General features: G+C 55.7%; 1 protein-coding gene and 1 non-coding gene across 3 annotated transcripts in view; both read right to left on the minus strand.

Annotated features, from left to right (window-relative positions):
* Positions 1-16,838, minus strand: part of RASA3 (RAS p21 protein activator 3) — a 43,234-nt gene extending 26,396 nt beyond the window's left edge. For both annotated transcript variants that reach the window (XM_049778107.1, XM_049778106.1), the window contains exons 1-2: positions 16,697-16,838; positions 6,182-6,299 (exon numbers count right to left, since the gene is read on the minus strand). In XM_049778107.1, coding sequence (XP_049634064.1) covers positions 6,182-6,299; positions 16,697-16,751 — 173 coding nt within the window. In that variant the 5' untranslated portion in view covers positions 16,752-16,838. The remainder of the gene's footprint in view (positions 1-6,181; positions 6,300-16,696) is intronic.
* Positions 1,582-1,688, minus strand: LOC126016942 (U6 spliceosomal RNA). Its single transcript, XR_007498624.1, has one exon. It is a non-coding gene; the product is annotated as a U6 spliceosomal RNA (small nuclear RNA).
* Positions 16,839-19,994: the final 3,156 nt, after the last annotated feature.

Consider the following 19,994-nt stretch of genomic DNA (forward strand, 5'->3'; position numbering starts at 1 on the left):
ATCAAGTGTGGCCACAAAAACTAACAAACAACAACAACAACAAAAATGGAGGCTGGAATGACAGTACAGAGGTAGGGCACTTGTCTTGTAAATGGCCAACCTGGGTTCGTTCCCCAGTATACCAGATGGTCCCCTGCTCCTACTAGTAATTCCTGAGTGTAGAAGCAGGAGTCACCACTGAGCATCAATTGGGTGTGTGTGTCTCTGAGACAAACCTATAAATTAAATCCACAGCACCCAGAATCACCAGCACAGGGGGCCTGGAAGTCCCTGAGACAGGCCAGTTCTCAGCACCACACACCAGAGACAGGCCACACAGCCACACCATCTGGAGCTCAGCCTCATTTCCCTTCTGGCCACCATGAGCTCAGCACTGGGGCCTGACACGGTGTTTGCCAAAAGGGTAGAAATCAAATTATACTAGAGTCTGGCTCCTCGGCTGCTGGACATGGCAGGACTGGCCAGGCCTATGGGCAGCTCTTGAACCACACTGAGCCAGGGCCAGTTGGGTCTACTCAGCTTCAGCATGGAACCAGCAACTGTTGCTCCTGTTGTCCCTGCCTGCTTGGGACACAGCCAGGCTGTTGGCTACTAGAGCCCTCAGCCCTGCAGGAACAGTGGGAGTCACCCCTGAGCCCCAGCATGTACAACCTGAGTCTGCTGGGGACAAAACTCCTCCCACATGCCGTGGTCACATGTGCAAAGGGCCAGATGCTGTTTGCATTACTTCCATCCAGAGCATCAACAGTGTCACACACCAGTACATGTGTGTATATGGTAACCACAGAGGCAGACAGTGCAAGACAACAAGTAGATAAGTTCATGTACATGTGTGTACACCTGAGTGGACACATACATAAGGGGATGCACAGACAACCGTGCAAACATATACATGCATATATGTACATGCACACTCTGACTTGACACCCCTTTAAACTTGGGGAATATGACTCCAGTACACAGATTCATTGAAAGAGGAAGATCTGAGCCAGGCAGCTGCTGGACAGCCACCACCACTGGGTGTCTCTGTGAGCCTCGGGCACAGAGAACTCACCCTGGGGCTGCAGCCAGTGCTGCACACTGCTCATGGCACACTCACTGCACACACCACACTGCACATAGCACACTTCACACCACTCATACACAGCCCCCCTTTAGCTGCACTCCCAGCCCTGCCTGTGAACAGGGCAATGTCTCTGTGAGTCTCTCCCTGACCAGCAGGACCAATGAGGACACACAGTTTGCCAAGGGTCAGATGGCAGGGACAGGGAAGGGATGGGCAGGCCTTGTGGGCATCAGAGCCACCATGGGTAGGGCTGGGCCACCTACGTGACAGAGAAACAGAGCCTCCAAATCTTTTTTGGTTAGGTTCTGGTTGTTTTGTTTTGTTTTTTTTTTGGTTTTTGGGCCACACCCGGTGACGCTCAGGGGTTACTCCTGGCTATGCGCTCAGAAGTCGCTCCTGGCTTGGGGGACCATATGGGACGCCGGGGGATCGAACCACGGTCCATCCGAGGCTAGCGCAGTCAAGGCAGGCACCTTACCTTTAGCGCCACCGCCCGGCCCCGTTGTTTTGTTTTTTAAAGTATAGAACGCTTCACAAATTTGCGTGTCATCTTTGCGCAGGGGCCATGCTAATCTTCTCTGTATCGTTCCAATTTTAGTATATGTGCTGCCAAAGCAAGCACTGGTTTTAGTTTTTGATTGTGATGACGGTGGTGGCGGTGAATGTGTGTGTGTTTTGTGTATGTGGAATCGCTCATTTTTTTAAACAGTAAATCGCATGGAATGTTCGCCAAAGCTAGCTTTAAAAACCCAAAATCAGGGGCCGGAGAGATAGCACAGCGGTAAAGCGTTTGCCTTGCATGCAGCCGATCCAGGACAGATGACAGTTCGAATTCCAGCATCCCATATGGTTCGTTTCCCCACCACCACCACCACCACCACCACTGTGCCTGTCAGGAGCGATTTCTGAGCACAGAGTCGAGTTATCCCAAAAACAGCCGGGTGTGACCCCAAAACAAAACAAAACAAAACAAAACATAAAATCAGGGGCCAGAGATTCAGCCTTCCAAGTTTGCCTTGCATGTGGCCAAAGGGGATTTGATCCCTGGAACCTCATATGGTGCCCCTAGCTTGTCGGAAGTGAATCCTGAACACAGAGCCAGGAGTAACCCCCAAACACCACTGGATGTGGCCTCAAAGCCCCAACATAAAATTAAGCTATTCAAATCAGAGGCTTCAGAGATGGCTCAAAGGTCTGAGCACAGGTGCTGCATGTTGGAGGTGGACTCCATCCCTGCCAGGTCTGCCAGGAGCAACCCTTGAGCACAGAACAACCCGGGTCTAATCTGTCAAAGCAAAAAATAAACAGAAACCAATCAAAATCAAAAATTAAGATCAAGCCCCCAGGCCTCCAGCAAGGCCCAAAGTTCCCAGAGTGGGCACCCTGGGTGGGCATGGTGGGGCATCTGTCCCCTAGCTGTAGAGATGCAGAGATGTCTCAGGGCCTCCCCAAGGGCCAGTGGGCTCCCTGCATGCCTGGCATGTGAGGGCAGCCCTCTGGGGAGGGCTGAGGTGAACAGCAGTGCATGTGCCCTGACTGAGCCCTGGTCCTCACTGCAGAAGTGGGTGTAGCAGAGAAGCCCCTGGACGGAGATGCGCCTGGAGGGAGGAGCCCAAGCATGGCCCTGCACCTGCCTCAGCCCTTCCTCTTGGACCACCATCCTGTCTGCTGGATCATCAGGACAATGAGTACAGGCACCAATACACAGAGGGGGCACATGCCTGCCCCCATCTCTGCGAGAGGAAAGGAGATCACAGGCTCAGGGCATCACACCCCTCCATGAGCCAGGACAATGCCCCCTTCTTGGAGGATTCAAAAGACCACACAGCCCCGCTTCCCCTTCCCAAGCAGCCTGACCTGGGGGGGTCTCTGCACAGAGCAGGCTTTGTCCTCAACCAAGGTCACTGCTGGGTGGTGATGGAAGCCCTGCTGGGAGGGGCCTCTCCACAGGGGGGTAGTCAGAGCCCCAGGACTGCCTGAAATAGGGTGGCTGATGGGAGATGAATGTGTGCTTCCGCCTCCAGTGACAGTCCTATTCCTGGTAATTATGGGGGGAAAAGCCTCGCAGCCTGCACTGCCAGGGGGAACAACAGGCCCCCAACAGCGAGCACCTCCCCCAGACATGAAGGGAGAGATGTGCTGCCCCCATCCTTGCTCAGGCCTGCAGCTGACAAAAGAGGCGAGACCATTCGCCTGGGCACCCTGGGACCATCTGCCTGGGGCAACTAGGGATTGACTGAGGGGGACCATCCACCTGGGCACCCCCAGACTGAGGTGGGGTTCATTCAGGATGGGGGAAGGTTTCAGGGTGGAACTGGAGTTCACGATGGAGATGTGGTTTGGGGTGGAACTGGGGTTAGAATGAAATGGGGTTTGGAGTGAAGATGGGATTTGAGGTGGAGATGGGTTTCAGATAGACATGGGGTTCATTTGGGGGCTGGATCAGATGAAGATGGAGGTCCAGAATGGGGCCATGCCTGTAGCCCTTGCTGGAGTCCTCAGGGATGAAGCAGTGTGATTCTGATGTGAAGAAGCATGGCCTGGGGCTCTAAGAGCCACTCTGCACTATGGCCAGGCCCAATGGCTTTGTTCCACACTATGTTCCATACCTAGAGGACAGTAGGATACCAAGTGAGTGTAGCAGAGGGCACACAGGTCCTGGCATCCTTAGAAAGGACTCACCCCAGTTAACTGCTGGAAAGCAGACACCTAGAGAATTCTCCCCCTCTGTCCTCCTCACCCTGGTGCTCATGGTCAGCCCTTGCTGACCCCTGTTTCTCCAGGGAAAGGAGCTTAGTAAGAAAGGAGCAGACACCTGAGATGGGCAGGTGGGTGGCACAAGGCCTGGCTCCATGGCCAAGACAAATGGGCCACGCATGCACCTGGGAAGAAGGGAGAGATTTGCCTGCCCTGCACTCTGTCTGCAGTGGCAGTACTGGGAAGCCCTTCTTCACAGCTGCTGCAGTCCTGCTGTACAGGTATGGGGGTTATGGGTGGGTATCTGCAGTGTGACCATACCCAGACTCTGCTGCTTGAGGCTGCATGTACAGAGAGATGCTTCACGGGATGTCCCACGGGACGTTATGTGGGAGGTTCCAAGGGACTTTTTTGGGGGGAGGGGGTCACACCCAGCAGTACTCAGGGATTACTCCTGGCTGTATGCTCAGAAATCGCTCCTGGCAGGCTCGAGGGACCATATGGAATGCTGGGATTCAAACAACTGACCTTCTGCATGCAAGGCAAATGCCTTACCTCCATGCTATCTCTCCGGCTCTCCAGGGGACTTTCCGCTGGATGTTCTACAGAATATACCACAGAACATTCCACTGAGTACCCCACAGGATGTTCCATGGAATATCCCTCAGGACATTCCACAAGATGTTCCACAGGTTGTTTCATGGGATATCCCACAGGATGTTCCACAAGATTTTTCCACGGATGTTCTATGAGATGTTCCACAAGATTTTCCACAGGATGTTCTAGAGGATGCTCCATGGGATGTTCCACAGATATTCCACAAGATCTTCAAAGGATGTTCCACCTTGGGTTATTTCACAGGATGCTCCATGGAACGTTCCACAAGATTTTTCCACGGGATGTTCCACAGGATGTTCCATAAGATGTTCTATGCAGGATGCTCCACAAGATGTTTCATGGGGACATTCCACGGGAAGACCCATGGGCAGGCTCACCCTGAAGCCTTCAAGCTGGAGAAAGGGTTGGTCTGTTTGGGAGGTCCATTCACTCCAGCCAGGGGCCACCTTGTTGTGGCAGTAGCAGATGGGGAGTGCCAGAACGTGGGTGCAGGTGTTGAGCCCCAGGAGCCACTGGGACTGGATGACTCCTAGCCCAGTTTGCACAGGGAACTTGGAGTTCATGAGAGCATTTGGGTGCAGCTGTCACCAGCTGCCATGGAGCAGCAGTCGCAACGGTGGGCAGTGACCAGGCCACTGGTGCAGTGCAAAAAGCCATTTCCAGGCTCTCGGGGGCGGTGGGAGGAATCAGCCTTTTCTTAAACGCTCCCAGTCATCAGGCGGCTTGTTCTTCTTGGAGCACAGGTTATAATCTGCTAAACTCTCCCAACTCAAAATAGTTGTTTCGGTGGCTTTATGCATCCACCAGTGGCCCAGAGTTGGGGCTGCGGCAGAGGGCGGGGCAGGCAGTGGGTGCTTCTCATGGTCATCTCTGCCAGGAGTTTCAGGACAAACAAGCGGCTATGGGAGCCACACCCAGCTCCGGGTGTTCCAGCGTGGAAGCCCTGCTCTCTGTGTTCCCCAAACCCCCAGAACTGCAGTGACTTTGAGGTGCCACCACTTCTTGCCACACAGCCTCCTTGGAAGGGTGTGGTGACATCAGTAGCAAATCATGCCCCACCCAGCTGCCAGGCCACATAGACATCTATTCCCACAAGCCCTCCAGGGCTGGAAACCTGTGAAGCAACCTTGAGAGGTTCAGTGTGAACCCCGGTTCTGCGGTTCTATGCACCTATCCAGTTCCCCTTGACCTTCTTGCCCTTTCCATCCTGAAGCCCATCTCCATCCCGAATCCCATCTCCATCCCGAATCCCATCCCAGTTCCCACTATGGGGAGTGTAGCTAATCACTTTAAGCACAAATTCCTGTTGTCATCCCTTCTCAAGTCCTACCCGATTGGCTGACACCAAGCCTACACCTTCCTCTCCACCTTCCTCTCCTCTCATCTAAATATCACTTTCTCACCTACAATCCACAGGGTTACTCTCTCAAAGTGGGTGGTAGCTGCTGCTTTGTGAGTGCTTGGCTCGCCTGAGATCCGACCTCACCAGGGACTTCGACGTCCAGTGACTCTGACCTCACCAAAGACTCTGATCTCATCAGTGACTTTGACATCTTGGGATCTGACCTTACTGGCTCCATTTACACATGGCACCCGAATAGTGAAATGAACCTCGGACATTCCTCTCTGAATCCTGGGCAGTTGGCAGAAGGGTAAGGCTGCCCGAGGGTTCCTGCCTAGGACACAACACGTGAAGCTGGTGCCGGCCTGACCTGTGGCTGAGGGGATGTTCCCTCATGTGGCATCTGAACCTCGCACCCAGTGCCCAGCACCCAGGGCCCAGGCAGTGTCTTGTCTTACCTCAGGGACTTCTCCACCACCTTGGTTCTGAAGACCTCCTCCTGGTCCAGGTTCACAGTGCAGTAGCAGTCTCGCAGCTTGCCGGGCCCAGGGTATGTGGGCAGATTCTTGGCTTCACCTGGAGAGCAAGTGGCAGCAAATCACCAACAGGCCAGACTCTCCCTGACCGCTCATCGCAGACTCATTCCCAAATGGCTCTGACCCTCAGCAGTACTGAGCTCCATCTCTGAGCTTCACTGGCCGCCACAGATCTTGGTTCTAGTTTTTGCATATCAGAGCACAGCTCTGGGCTCTTGAGTGCTTTTGTGTTTGTGTTAAAAGCAAGGAAAGGTGTCCTGGGCTCCCGCAACAGGGCAGCCAGCACAGGCAGGAGGCCTGGAAGAGAGCACTGAAGTGCGACTGGGAGTCTGGGTATCTCTGCAGGGTCGGGGAATCAGCACGCAGCGGGGTTCCAGAAGTCGGTCCTTATGCCCTCAGCACTACCTGGTCTACATGGATTCCAAGAGTCGGTCCCTACACTGTCTAGGACTGCCTCGTGCGCACAAATTCCAGGAGTCAGTCCCTACACCCACTGTAGTGCCTGGTATACACAGATTCCAGGAGTCGGACCCTTTGCCCTCAGCACTGCCTTATCTTCTGAGGGACGTGATACCATGGCCCTCAGAATGTGCTCAACCGTCCACTGCAGTTAACAACGAGGTGTGAAACAAAAGCAGGTGTGAGGGCGGCTCCTACATCCCACCCACCCAGCCTCTGCTCACGCTGACCCGACTAGAAATGGTCCCATAAGGTCACATCTGGGGAACCTGAAATATGCTTTGAGAAACCAAAAGGGCCTAGACTGACACGGCAGCAGTGTGAATGCCGGACTGCTGCCCCATGCTCTGTGCTCGCACACAACAGGCATAAACACATTCTTGGGACTCCCCCAAATACAGGAAATGATGAACACAGAAAGGAACGTTATGGTTCCAGATGGCGAACCAGCTGGGCTTGGGACATGGACAGAGTCATCCACTGTGAGGCAGCACCAGGGATTAGCCAGGGCTGTCTGGGAGCCCATCCTGATTAGAGATAGGGAATCACAGGGATCAAGTCTCCGCCTGCAGGACAGTCCAGGGCTCACAGGGTCAGTCCGACCTGCAGCACAGCTCAGGATCCTGGGAGCCGTCTGGAGCCCAGCTGCAGGTGGACTGACTGAGTCAGAGGAGGGCTCCTCCCAGGCTCCTCCCAGAACTGGCACAAAGTGGGGCCAGCTGGAGCACGCATTGTGGCCTCAGCAGACACCGAGCTTCAGAGCTTGTCCAGAGCCACTGTCATGCCGTCCCTCAGAGCAGCCTGGTCATGCAGTCCCTGGCCCACTGGGCTCTCCAGCCCCTTCCACAGTTCCCTAGAATCACATCCTTTCTCTCATGTCATAAACCTCACTGCAATTGGCTGCTGAGAACAATCCAGAACAATCTGAACCAAGAAGAAATGACCATGGTGAGAGCCTGTAGTGCAAACCATTCCTGATGCCAGTGGAATTCTAGGCCCAGTGCTCTGAGGAACTGGAGTGGAACATGCCCATGTGTGTTCATCTGTGTGTTCACATCTGCACCCATGTCCCCGCACGTGAGGTGGCCTGATTTTTTTGTTTTCTTTTTTATTTTTTTGAGGTGGTCTGTTGTTTGATGTCTGTGTATATGTGGCAAACGAATAATGTGTGCACACATGTTCACTTGTGCTTGTTGTGTTATTGCAACATACTGTTCATATGTGTGTCTATTGTATTTCTGTATCCCTGTTTGACTGTTGTGATGTGTGCTCATGTGTGCCTGTGCATCTGTTAACACATCTGAGTCTGTGTCCATATATGTGATGTATGTGCCTGCTGTATTATTGTGCACATGTGTGTTGTGTTACAGTGCCCTGTGTACCCATGTCATGTGTGCTCATGAGTGTGCCTGTGCAAGCACTCATACATCTCTCATGAAAGGAAAGACGCCTGAGCTAACCCTCACCTAAGCACCTCCCACCCTCTGGGGGCAGCACCCCTAAAACCCCCAGAACACAGTGTTCCCGTGAGCCAGGCTGGTCATGGCCATGTGGTGTGGAAGCACCCTCAGAGAGTGATGTTGCAATCCCATCAGAACGGCACACGCGGCTGGCCAGGAAGCCAGCATCAACCAATATTTCAGCGCAGCAGCCGTGAGAACTCAGCCCGGCATGGCAGTCCAGCAGACCTCTCACTGCGAAGCTGGTCTCCCGGGATCTGCCCACTGATGTTTCTGGAACTCAGCACTCGGGCCTCACAGCTTTCTCTAGCCTAGCAGAGGCCCTCAGTGAGGGCAGGCTGCACCCAAGTTTGTGTTAGTACTTGCCTGGCAGGGACCCTTCTGGGCTGCCCACCCCAACCAGCTTGCCAGCAGGCAGGCCTCGATGGTCCTGGGAAGCTGCTGCTGCAGGAGTGGAGCTGTCACCACAGGAGACCCTGTGTGACTCTGAGGGAGGAGTGACCTGGCACCCCTCAGGGCACTGCTGACCACAACCACACACTGGTTGTGTGTGTGTGCTCAGGGATTTCCAGGCAGTGGGATGGCAACTTGTGAACAACCCTGAGTAGGACCCAGAGAAGTCAGCTGCATGGGGCCACAAGGCAAGTTCCAGGGGGCAGGGGGCTAGGTGAGACTAAAAGAGGGAGGAGACTGACCTGGCAGCCCCCACACATGGTTGTACACACAGCAAACCCCGGCCAGACCCTACACCTGGCAGTCCCAAGCACCACACTGCAGAAAAGATACACTTGTCACAGCACAACTGTGGCCAGCCCACCCCAATAGTCTGAGCCCAGTCCCAAGGTCCTGTAAGCCTAGAAGACCAGCCACTAGGGCAAAAGGTCATGTGTAAGGCCTGTTGTGTGGGCACCATCTGCTGCTGAGTGGAACTAGAGTCTGGCAGTAGCTGCTCCCCCATGGATGGAGAAGACCTGTCCACTCAAGCCTCTCCTGCTTTTACCACACAATGATGGGGCCACACAAAGTGGTTTCAACACCTGGGAAACTATCTTGATGTCAGAAACATTTTGGAACGGAGAAGAGCAGGACAAGAACATTCCTCATGACATAGAGCTATGGGACTCTTGTCTTGACAAGGTCCATTCACCCTGGAACAGAGCCCCAACTCAGCTCTTCCTCCCCTGCCCCAGGAGCGGGCTGAGAGTCGATAAACAGAAGTGGAATGGGAACCTGTGTACAGGTGAGGGAGCCACCCAAGGGTATCAAACTGGTACAGGTCGAGTCCCCTCTGCAGGTATGAGAATCTTCCTGCTGTAATTGGGCCTTCAGACAGGTGGAGAATCTTCCTATCGCAGCTGGAGTCCCTTGAACAGGTGTGAGAACCTTCTTAGAGAAGTAGGATCCCTCAGACAGGTGTGAGAACCTTCCTATTGCAGATGGAGCCCTCACACAGGTGTAAGAATCTTCCTATCGCAGCTGGAGTCCCTTGAACAGGTGTGAGAACCTTCTTAGAGAAGTAGGATCCCTCAGACAGGTGTGAGAACCTTCCTATTGCAGATGGAGCCCTCACACAGGTGTAAGAATCTTCCTATCGCAGCTGGAGTCCCTTGAACAGGTGTGAGAACCTTCTTAGAGAAGTAGGATCCCTCAGACAGGTGTGAGAACCTTCCTATTGCAGATGGAGCCCTCACACAGGTGTAAGAATCTTCCTATCGCAGCTGGAGTCCCTTGAACAGGTGTGAGAACCTTCTTAGAGAAGTAGGATCCCTCAGACAGGTGTGAGAACCTTCCTGCAGCAGAAGGAGCCCTCAGACAGGTGCAGCTGCAGCTGCAGCCCCAGAGCCCACAGAGCTAAAAGCTGCAGCATTTCCAGACTGTGCCCTTAATCCAACATGTGTTTCAAGATGGGATCATGCTGCTGGACAAAGCATGTCAGAGCCACATGGAACCGTCCAGACTTACCCAACACAGGCATCATGTCTGCCCCGGGCCAGCTGACTCCTTGCCTGCAGCCAAGTTAAATGCTCCGGCAGCCTGTGCAGATGCTGATGCCCAAGCTGGAGTTTCCCTGAGACCCGAGTGTCTGTTATAGCAGACACAGCCCGATGAGCCATACCTATGGTTTCTGGGCCACACTGCTCCATCCTTCATGATGTGCATGGTCACAGCTGAGCTTCCTCCCTCCTCTCTGGAAGCAACTGCACCCGGCTCAGTCCGGCCACACGCTACGTCCAGTTTCCCGCACCCAAGGCTGGATCCCCTCAGAGTACGTGGGAGGGTCCACCAAGCCAGTAAGTACTGCTCAGGTAGTCTCCCACCCAGTGTTGCCAAGACTTGCTTCACCCCCTTGACTCCTCAACAGAGCTTATCATCTAAGGCCCTCAGCAATCCAGGTGTGAGCCTCAGACTCCCATCTCCCAGGTGCACACACCACCTGCCCCTCAACTCCAGGTGTGAGCCCCATTCACCCAGGTACACACACACCTGTGCCTCAGTCATCCAAGTGTGAGCCTCAGATCCCCTCATCGAGGTGCCTGTATTCTCCTGCTGGTGGACACCAGACTCCCTAGCAGTGTCGCCCGGTAGGCAGACAGCAGGAAGGCCCCTTGGGCCACACTCCAGAGCTGCAGCCCATGTGGCTTTGCCCCTCCTGCCTGTCAGCACTCCCAGCCCACCCCCGTGGCTCCTCAGGTCTGTCAGTCAGTCTTTGCCGCTTCACATTCTTGGCAGGGACCAGGCTGCTTGCCCAGCTCTCCACCAGGAAGGCGCCGCCTCCTCACCAGCCTTTACTTTCCATGGATAAGCAGAGCAGGGGCTCCCCTGAGCAGCAGACACATCCCACGGGGCAGCCCAGCATAGGCAGTGCTCATGCCTGTTATGTATGTAAACATTTTTATGGGATTATTACGTTACTGACCCTACCCTGATCGGTGATTGTGCCCTACCCTAGGTTGTGACCTGGCATTCTGCTCCCTCCCTAGGGTGGTACCTGATTCTGCTCCCACCATTGGGTGGTACCTGATTCTGGGGCATAAAAGCAAGGGTCTGTGGAAGGCGAGGGGCTTTTTTCCTGGGGCCTATTCTTAGGCCTTTTGGCTTCGGCCTCTTCACGGAATAAAGAGCTGTTTTCTTCGGAAGCCTGACTGCCTGTTGGCTTTCTTCCCGCCGCATTCACCTCAGAACCGCCGGCTGAACAGGGTAACAGACGCGTGGTCCGAGCTGGAGGAGAAAGGCCTCATCCTCCATCCCTCCCTTCAGTCAACCTCATCAGGGGCTGATTTGCAATACATGATCACCCAGCAGGGCTTGTAATCACCTTGCAGTGCTCACACTCACCCCCTCATGACTTCATATCCTCCCACCAGTGCTCACAGTGCTCCCCCTGCCACCAGGGCAGGGCTGATTCTCTAGCAGAATCAGACGGAGGCAGAGCAGGCTTAGATCTGTCTGACACCTTGAGTTAGCAAGAACTCATCCCTTGTCTCCAAGGGCCTGGGTGCAGCCATGCCTCCCTCAGCTGCATCCAAGGCTCTGGCCCCACAATGTGTATGCTGGCATGGACAAGTGACTGATGCCACGATGCCACGAACAGGCAGGGGCCATTCCCATGGTGGAGACAGGTGGGCATAGCCCTCTCCCCAGGGGAGCTTGCAACAGGCCCATTGAGGGGTACGTGACTCGGAAAGACAGATCAAACACTTTCTGCAAACACTTCCCCATCCCTGCGCCCTGCGGTCAATGACCAGCCCTCCCTGGGCCACCCACAACCTCACAGAGCCTGCAGGATCCAGGAGCCACTCAGGGTCCTGGCGGCAGCAGCCTCGCAGTTCTCTCCAATGCCCACCAGCCACCCTGCTCCGACTCCATGAACAGTGTCCCCACCACAGCATCATAGACCTGGTCCATCCCCAGCACACAAGGTGTCTCCCACGCGAAAGTCACACAGACTTTCCCTCCTCACCACCCAGACCTCTAAACCAGGATCAATGTGGGTGGAAAGCCGTCTTCATAGACAAGGGAGCTGTGAGGGCAACAGGGGCCACTGGGCAGGCCCAATGAGCTCCGGAAGCCCCATCACTCCTGGAAGAGGAGCACAGGATCTGCAGGATGGGCACCGTGGAGCACTCAGCTTCCACAGCCGGCAGGGTCAGAGCCTACAAGTACCCTTCCAGGCCAAGCCCGGCCAAAGCTCAGCCTCCCTGGACCCAGGGCAGCTGCTGCCCAGGACAGCCCGGCTCACACTGGGGTGTTCAGGCCTAAAAATACCCCAGGCACCGGCTCAGATAAGTGAATATCTGGGTTAATTTTAGCAGCGTAGAACGAGAAAACACAGGATCCCTGATGGCAGGATCAAGTGTGCCGGCAGCACCTCCTCACACAATCTCCTCACACCATATCCCACACCAGATACCTGTGCCAGCACCACCTCCTCACACCAGCTCACACGAGAGCCCTGAACTGGCACCACCTCGTCACACAATTTCTTACAGGAAAGTCCTGTGCCAGTGCCATCTCCTCAAATCATCTCTCACACACAAGAGTCCTGTGTGCCAGCGCCACCTCTTCACACCATCCATCTCCCACACCAGAGCCCCTATATACCAACACCACCCCTTCACACCAACTCCCAAACACTAGAAAGCTGGTGTCAGCGGCACTTCCCTCGTGTGACATATGTCCTCTGACAGACTCGGGTTCTGGTGGTGCTGTTCAGGGCTGTCCTGCCGTTCATACTCAGCTGTAGGCCCTGATGCACAGGTGGCTTCATGAGAGTGGGAAGAGGGTGGGACATGGCCTGACACAAGGAGCACCCACACTTGCCAACGACAGAGGAGCACTCACAGTCACCAGAGAGAGGAGCATTCTCACTCACCAACAGAAAGAGGAGCACTCACACTCGTCAGCACCTAGTGCCAGGCCCAAGGGTGAGAGCATAGACCAAGTAGAGGCCTCTGGCATCTGGGAGCAAGGCTGGGGGTAGGGATTAGTGAGGGGAAAAAGCCTCTTGTTCAATTTGAGAGAATCTCCTTGGATGTGGCAACTGGTTGAACACTTTTAAAAAAATCTCTTTTTTAAATATTTAAGTACGGAGGATTAGGAGATATAGTGGGGTTAGGCACTGGCCTCCATGCAACCAAGCCTGGTTCAGTCTAGCACCACAGTGTCCCAGGGAGGCCTGGGCACCGCAGCGCTGCAGGCTCTGCAGCTTGCTCCCTGTGCCTCGCAGTGGACTGTCAGCACCCCAGTGGGCCAGGAATCCCAGAAGGGGAGTCTCAGGAGTCCCCCACGGCAGCTGGAAACGGAAGCTGTGCCTGGGAACAGCCACTGCCTGAGGGACGCTGGGCCAAAGGAAGGCTGGGGAGGAAGCGCTCATTGTGGCTCTTCCCCAATCTGCTGCGGATCTCCTGCTTCCCTTCCGCAGTGAGGCCAGCACATGCTTCCTCCTGCGCTCCGCCTGCCATCAGAGGGAGCACTACAGACAGCTGCAGGCCGTGGTGTCCATCTGGCTAAACTCCCTAGCATCCCTGCAGACTAATGCTAACGGAAAGGCGCGAGTCCTTCCAGGCTAGGATTCGAAAGGGGCGCGAGAGGAACACCTTCCTTTGTGTGAGTGTGATCTCCCGTGTGGGGTGCAGCGTTAGGAAAGAGGAACCGACAACCAGGAAGAGATTCTTCCCATTCTCCTCACGTGTGGGCCAGACCAGACTCAGGCTGATGACCCAGAAAGGCCACAACCCCACACCCACTGGCTCCCACCTTCCCCCAGTGCCTGTTCACAAAGCGGCTTCCGGAAGAGTTTCCTGTTTATCCTTTAGTGGGCGTGAGGGGAGTGCTTGTCTATGCCCGAGCAGCCCCACGAGTTCCCACCGGATGCAGCAATCACGCCTGCGCTCAGCAGGGCTAAGGGAAGGCTGTGGAGTTTATGGTGGCCACGCTGCCCACCGTAGCGTGTGGCGCCTGGCTTGGAGGATGGTGGCCACTGTCCCCAACGAGGCGCGTGCGTGTTCCTGAGTGTCGGTGACACAGCCACACACTTTCCCCTCAAGGTCTCTCATATCGCCCACATATCTGGGTGCAGGCCAGTCAGAGGCCAGACTCAGGGCAGACGAAGGGGAAATCGGGAGCACTGTCTTCCAGCACATAAACTCCTGACCTCAAGGAACCTAAGCTCCCTGACCTCAGGGAATATCAGGGGCACCGCCAGGCCTGGCACTCCTGCCAGCATGGTCCTACAAGCACAGGGCCCCACGTGCCCAGAGTACAGTGCTCCAGGGTTGTGGGCCCCACTCCCTGGCTTCAGGGGTGACTAAAGAGACAGAGGCCTGTCCAGTAGACTCACACCTGCACCGTCGACTCTGACCCTCTGCATAGCAGAGACACACAGAGCACTCCTGGCTGCTGTGCTGGGTCTGACACCAATACCCAGATCCTTTCCTGACCACTTCGCACCTTTTGCGCCCCAGCCCAACTCACCCACCCCACCCCTCAGCTGACGGGTCATGGGCACGGAGGGGGGCGGGGGGGGGTTCTGTCTGTGGGCAGCCCACAGCCGCTTCCCTTTCCTTCAGAGGCTCCGATCTGCACCCCCAGGCTTGAAAGCAAGAGTACATCTCAGACAAGTAAACAAGAGCTGCCTCTGGGCACACCCTCCACACTGCCACATGCCACCCTTTCCACATGGTCCGAGCCAAAGAGCAGCAGCGCCTCAGCCACATCCCATGAACCAAAATAAAGCGGCAGGAAGCAACATGCCGGTCTGGGCAGCTGGAATTCCTCAGGCCACGTTGCATGTCACCAACGGCTGGCGTGCCGCCCTCGGGTGCTGGCACTGCACACATAGGCTGGAGCAAGCTAGACCCATCCAGCACGGCAGGCTACAGGAGCCTCAGAGGCTGTCGGGCACGAGCTGTCCCACAGGATTCCCATGTTGATGGCCCCATCTCATTTGAGGGGAGATGCTCACACTTCACTGCCCCCAAGATAACAGAACTGACGAAGGCAGATCTCTCCGACTAAGCTGAGATGTGCAAAACAGCCTCCCAGCCCGTGGGGCTGCCTTTCACTTCCTTTCCCAGCTCCCCGGCCCAGTGAGAAAGGTCCAAGACAGCAAGGCCTGAATAGGAGCCCAGCTCCGGAGGCCCCGAACTCTGGCAGCCCTAGGGTTCAATGGGAGGGGGAGGGGCAGCTCCCGGTCTCCAGGCCAACAGGGGTCCGTGAACGCTGCACACAGACACTCAGATAAGCATGGTCAAACAGTTTCCTACACCGGCGTGTGAAAACACATGCAACCATGTATACACAGATGTTTGTGTGCACTTACAACCATGGTCACAGACGTGTGCACGTGGGCAATGGCAAACTCAGACTGTGCATACATGCAATCCCGTACACATTTACAGATGTGTGCACATACTATGTTCACAGATATGCACGCGCACACAGCCTCACATGCATGCAGACTGCACAATCATGTACATAATTCACATGTGAATTCATAGTTCATACAGCTGTGCACACATGAACATACACGTGCACACAAACTCCGTGCACTCATTCACATGCGTGTATGCATACACAAAATCATGTGCACCGACATGTGCGAACACAACCACACACATTCAGAGATGCATGCACTCCTACGGGTATGTGCACACATTCACACAGACTTGTACAAGCATGCGACCACATGTACACATTCACACCCATGCCCACACAACCGTGTGCATATATAACACATCCACGCCCACGTACACACACAACCATGAACTCACCAGGCATATGCGACACCAGCATGCACACACTCACATAGATCTGTGCGTACCACTCAGATGTCTGTCCACAAAAACATGTACACGCATTCGCCCCATGTGTGCACGCTCAGAGGTGTGCATACACATACAATTGTGTGCAGTCACACAGACTGCAACACACTCGTGGGTGTGCGCACACACACAACCGTGCAGGCTTTCATCGAAGTACGTGAACAGGCAGATGTGTGCGGACATTCACGGACACACACAGGCACACCGATCTTCGCCCATCACCAAGTGTCCACACGCACAACTCCATACGCATTCACACAAATGTGCCTCCACACGTCCCCAGGGGTGTGCCCACACACACAACCAGGGGCGCACGCACAGGCGCGTCCTCTCACCACGTCCCCACACGCACACGGACGCGAGCCCATTCGCCCGGGCGTGTGCACACACGCACGCACGACGAAGGAAGGGTCCGCACGTGCACACGCCGCACACACAGCGTCCACCTGCACGACGACGGGCGGGCGGGCGGGCGGGCGGACGGACGGCCTGCCCGGGGAGCCGGGGAGCGGCGGGTCGGGCGGAAGGTGGCGGCGGCGGCGGCCGGTGGGCTGGGCGGCCAGGGCGGCGGGCGGGCCCGGAGACCCCGGCAGGTGAGGGAGCGCGGCGCGGGCGCGGCCGTTCGCCCAGCATCGCCGGGCCCCGCGACGGGGTCGGGTCGGGGCCCCGGCCGGGCCACCGACCGCGGTGCTCACCGATCTTGATCTTGACGCTCTGGAAGACGCGCAGACCCTCCTCCTCCACCGCCATCCCGGCGAGCGGGCGGCGGCGGCGCCCGGCCCGGCCCGGCCCGGCCCAGCCCAGCCCGGGAACGCGGCCGAGCGCAGCGCAGCACAGCGGAGCGCAGCGCGGCGGAGCCGAGCCTCGGGCCGGCGGCGACTCAGTCAGTCCGCGGCTCCGGCCGAGCGGGCGCCGCCGCGGCCCCGCCCACGCGCCCGCCCATTGGCCGCCGCTCGGCGCGGGAGCCCTGGGCCACGCCCACCGCTTCTCGGCTCGGGCGCTCATTGGCTGAGCTGCGAGGGGCGTGTCGGCCCGCCCATGGCCCCGCCCCGGCCGCTCCTGGACCGCGCGCGCGGCGCCCCGGGGGCGGATGCGGAGGCCCCGCCCCCAAGACGAAAGGCCGGTTCCTATTGGCCGAGGCTCCGCATCCGCGGATGGAGCCCCGCGCAGGCGCAGAGCGCGCAGTGGCCCTGGAGCCCGGGAGGGGATGCTGATGAAGTGGATGCAGCTCAGGGAGGACGCGGGAACTAGCTGCCACCCGAAGCATGGGGTGGGGTCCCGGACCCCAGACTGTGCTGCTGACTTTGACTCTGCTGACCACTGCTGAGTCAGTCTCCGCAGACCACCATGACGTCAGCAGTGGCTTGGTGGTTGTGTGTGTGTGTGTGTGTGTGTGTGTGTGTGTGTGTGTGTGTGTGTGTGTGTGTGTGTGTGTGTGTAAAACCCAGGGGTCATACGTGCAGGGCGAGGACACCGCACCTCAGCCCATCCCCAGCAGGAGTGGCGTGCTAAACGCAGCCCAGCACGTTGTTAGGCGTGTTCTAATCAAATCCTTCTCAGAGGAAACTACTGGCCCTGGCCCACCTCATTTCTCGGCTGACCATCAGTGGAGGAGCAGCAAGGAGGAGTCAAAGGAAAGAGGGTTCCTGGCTCGAGGGAGAGGACAGAAAGGTCCGGGAGCTCAGCACCTATCCGCCATCCCTCCGTGGTCTGGGGTCCACTAGCTGCCGAGGTCACCCACACACCTCCTTTTCCGCTCCGTTATCTGTCCGTAGCTCTTAGCCCTCCCTCCCCTCCTGCTCTCCTGGGCCTTGAACCAGCAGACACCAGACCCCACGAAATCACCTGGTCCCTGGAACAGAACCTCGCTCGAAGTAGCACAGTGCTTTGCCCTGGGGACGAAGGCGAGACCAGTGCTCCACACAACAGGCCACAGACCCCAGCACCCGTGGACAGCTTCACCCATGGCCAGCTGTACTGCCGCCGTCAGCACGTGTCCACAGTAACCTGGACCATCGGACCCTCCTCACACACCTTGCCATGTTGAAAACATTAGATCACACTAGAAAACCAAGAAGTTCACGGAGGTGGGGCCGGAGAGATAGCATGGTTTGCCTTTCATGCAGGAGGTCATTCATCGGTTCGAATCCTGGCGTCCCATATGGTTCCCCGTGCCTGCCAGGAGTAATTTCTGAGCGTGGAGCCAGGAATAACCCCTGAGCACTGCTCTGTGTGACCCAAAAACCACACACACACACACACACACACACACACACACACACGAAGTTCACGGATGTTTAGATGAGACATGTGTGCTCAGCCAGAATCAGTCAGCATGGGACAGTCTCCCCTGCATCAAGCAGAGTGAATGCGCAGGCCTCTACCCTGTCTGTCTCAGAACAAACCATCTCTTCTCAGATCTGTGCTGAGCACTCAGGAATTAGTGACTAGTTTTCTAAATCAGAGCCTGTGATGCTGTAAGACAGGAAAACACTGGGGACTAAAGGAAGCAGCAGGATCCCGTCGCAATATCCACAGCCCTTTGTCTCTGACTCAGGGCTGCATTTCCCTGGCTTTGACAGCCCCCTCTTCCACAGATGTTTCTTCAGTAGTGATCTGTCAAGTGGGTATTTATGTGCTAATAACACAGCATGATTAAATCAGAGTCATTACTTTTACAGACAGCATTATTCATATCTATCAATTTCAAAGGACTTAACATGCCATAGAGTATGACCTACTTAAGAAAAGTAATTTAGGGCCCGGAGAGATAGCACAGTGGCATTTGCCTTGTAAGCAACCGATCCAGGACCAAAGGTGGTTGGTTCGAATCCCAATGTCCCATATGGTCCCCCGTGCCTGCCAGGAGCTATTTCTGAGCAGACAGCCAGGAATAACCCCTGAGCATCGCCGGGTGTGACCCAAAAACCAAAAAAAAAAAAAAAAAGTAATTTATAGTAATTTTATATATAAAAATGTATTGAGGGAAGATGTGACTGTATCAAGGAAAAGGTTCTATCTAATAGGGCTCACAACTTGTGCCTCCAGCCCACTTGTGTGCTGACTCCAGGGTGTGACTGTGGCATCGACCAGCATTAGTACCCGCCCAGGGCGTGACTGTGGCCCTTCCAGACACTTGAGCTGCCCACCCCCGGCTGGCAAGGAGGGTACTGAAACCTTGTGGTTGGGGTGGAGTCAGAGCAGGAGGAAACCTCAGGCCCCTCCCACATGTCTGTGTGGTTTGGCTCCTCACAGGAACCCAGCCCCAGCTTCTCCTCTTTGCTCCCAGCTCTGTGCTCACAGGCCGGGCACACCCCACCCAGGAGCACAGGTCAGGAAAGAGCCAGGACCCTGTTCCAGAATGACTCAGACACCTACCCCAGATCTATCTTTTTTTTTCTTTCTTTCTTTTTCTTTCTTTCTTCCTTCCTTCCTTCCTTCCTTCCTTCCTTCCTTCCTTCCTTCCTTCCTTCCTTCCTTTCTTTCTTTCTTTCTTTCTTTCTTTCTTTCTTTCTTTCTTTCTTTCTTTCTTTCTTTCTTTCTTTCTTCCTTCCTTCTTTCTTTCTTTCTCTCTCTCTCTTTCTTTCTTTCTTTCTCTCTTTCTCCTCTCTCCCTCTCTCTCTCTCTCTCTCTCTCTCTCTCTCTCTCTCTCTCTCTCTCTCTCTCTCTCTCTCTCTTTTTCTCTCAACTACCATCTCCCAGCTCCTAGCAGACTGTATGCTTGGCTCTCCAAAATCATAGGCTTCAATTAGCCTCATTATTTCCTGATTTAAATTCCATTTCTGACCCTCCAGGAGACCCAGTTGCAGCTCACAGGAGCTCTAGCAGCCCCTCTCCCCCCCCACACACACACACACTCTTAGGCCTTAGGCCTGTCTCAGCCCTCACACTGAGAGACTGGCAGTTTAGGCAGGCCTACGCAGAACCCCCTGGTCTGAGTGACACAACACTGAACCCCACAAATCACCTGCCCAGTGGTGATGACTGCTATCC

The sequence above is a fragment of the Suncus etruscus genome, chromosome 8 (genome assembly GCF_024139225.1).
Source record: "Suncus etruscus isolate mSunEtr1 chromosome 8, mSunEtr1.pri.cur, whole genome shotgun sequence".
In the NCBI taxonomy this organism is placed as follows: domain Eukaryota; kingdom Metazoa; phylum Chordata; class Mammalia; order Eulipotyphla; family Soricidae; genus Suncus; species Suncus etruscus.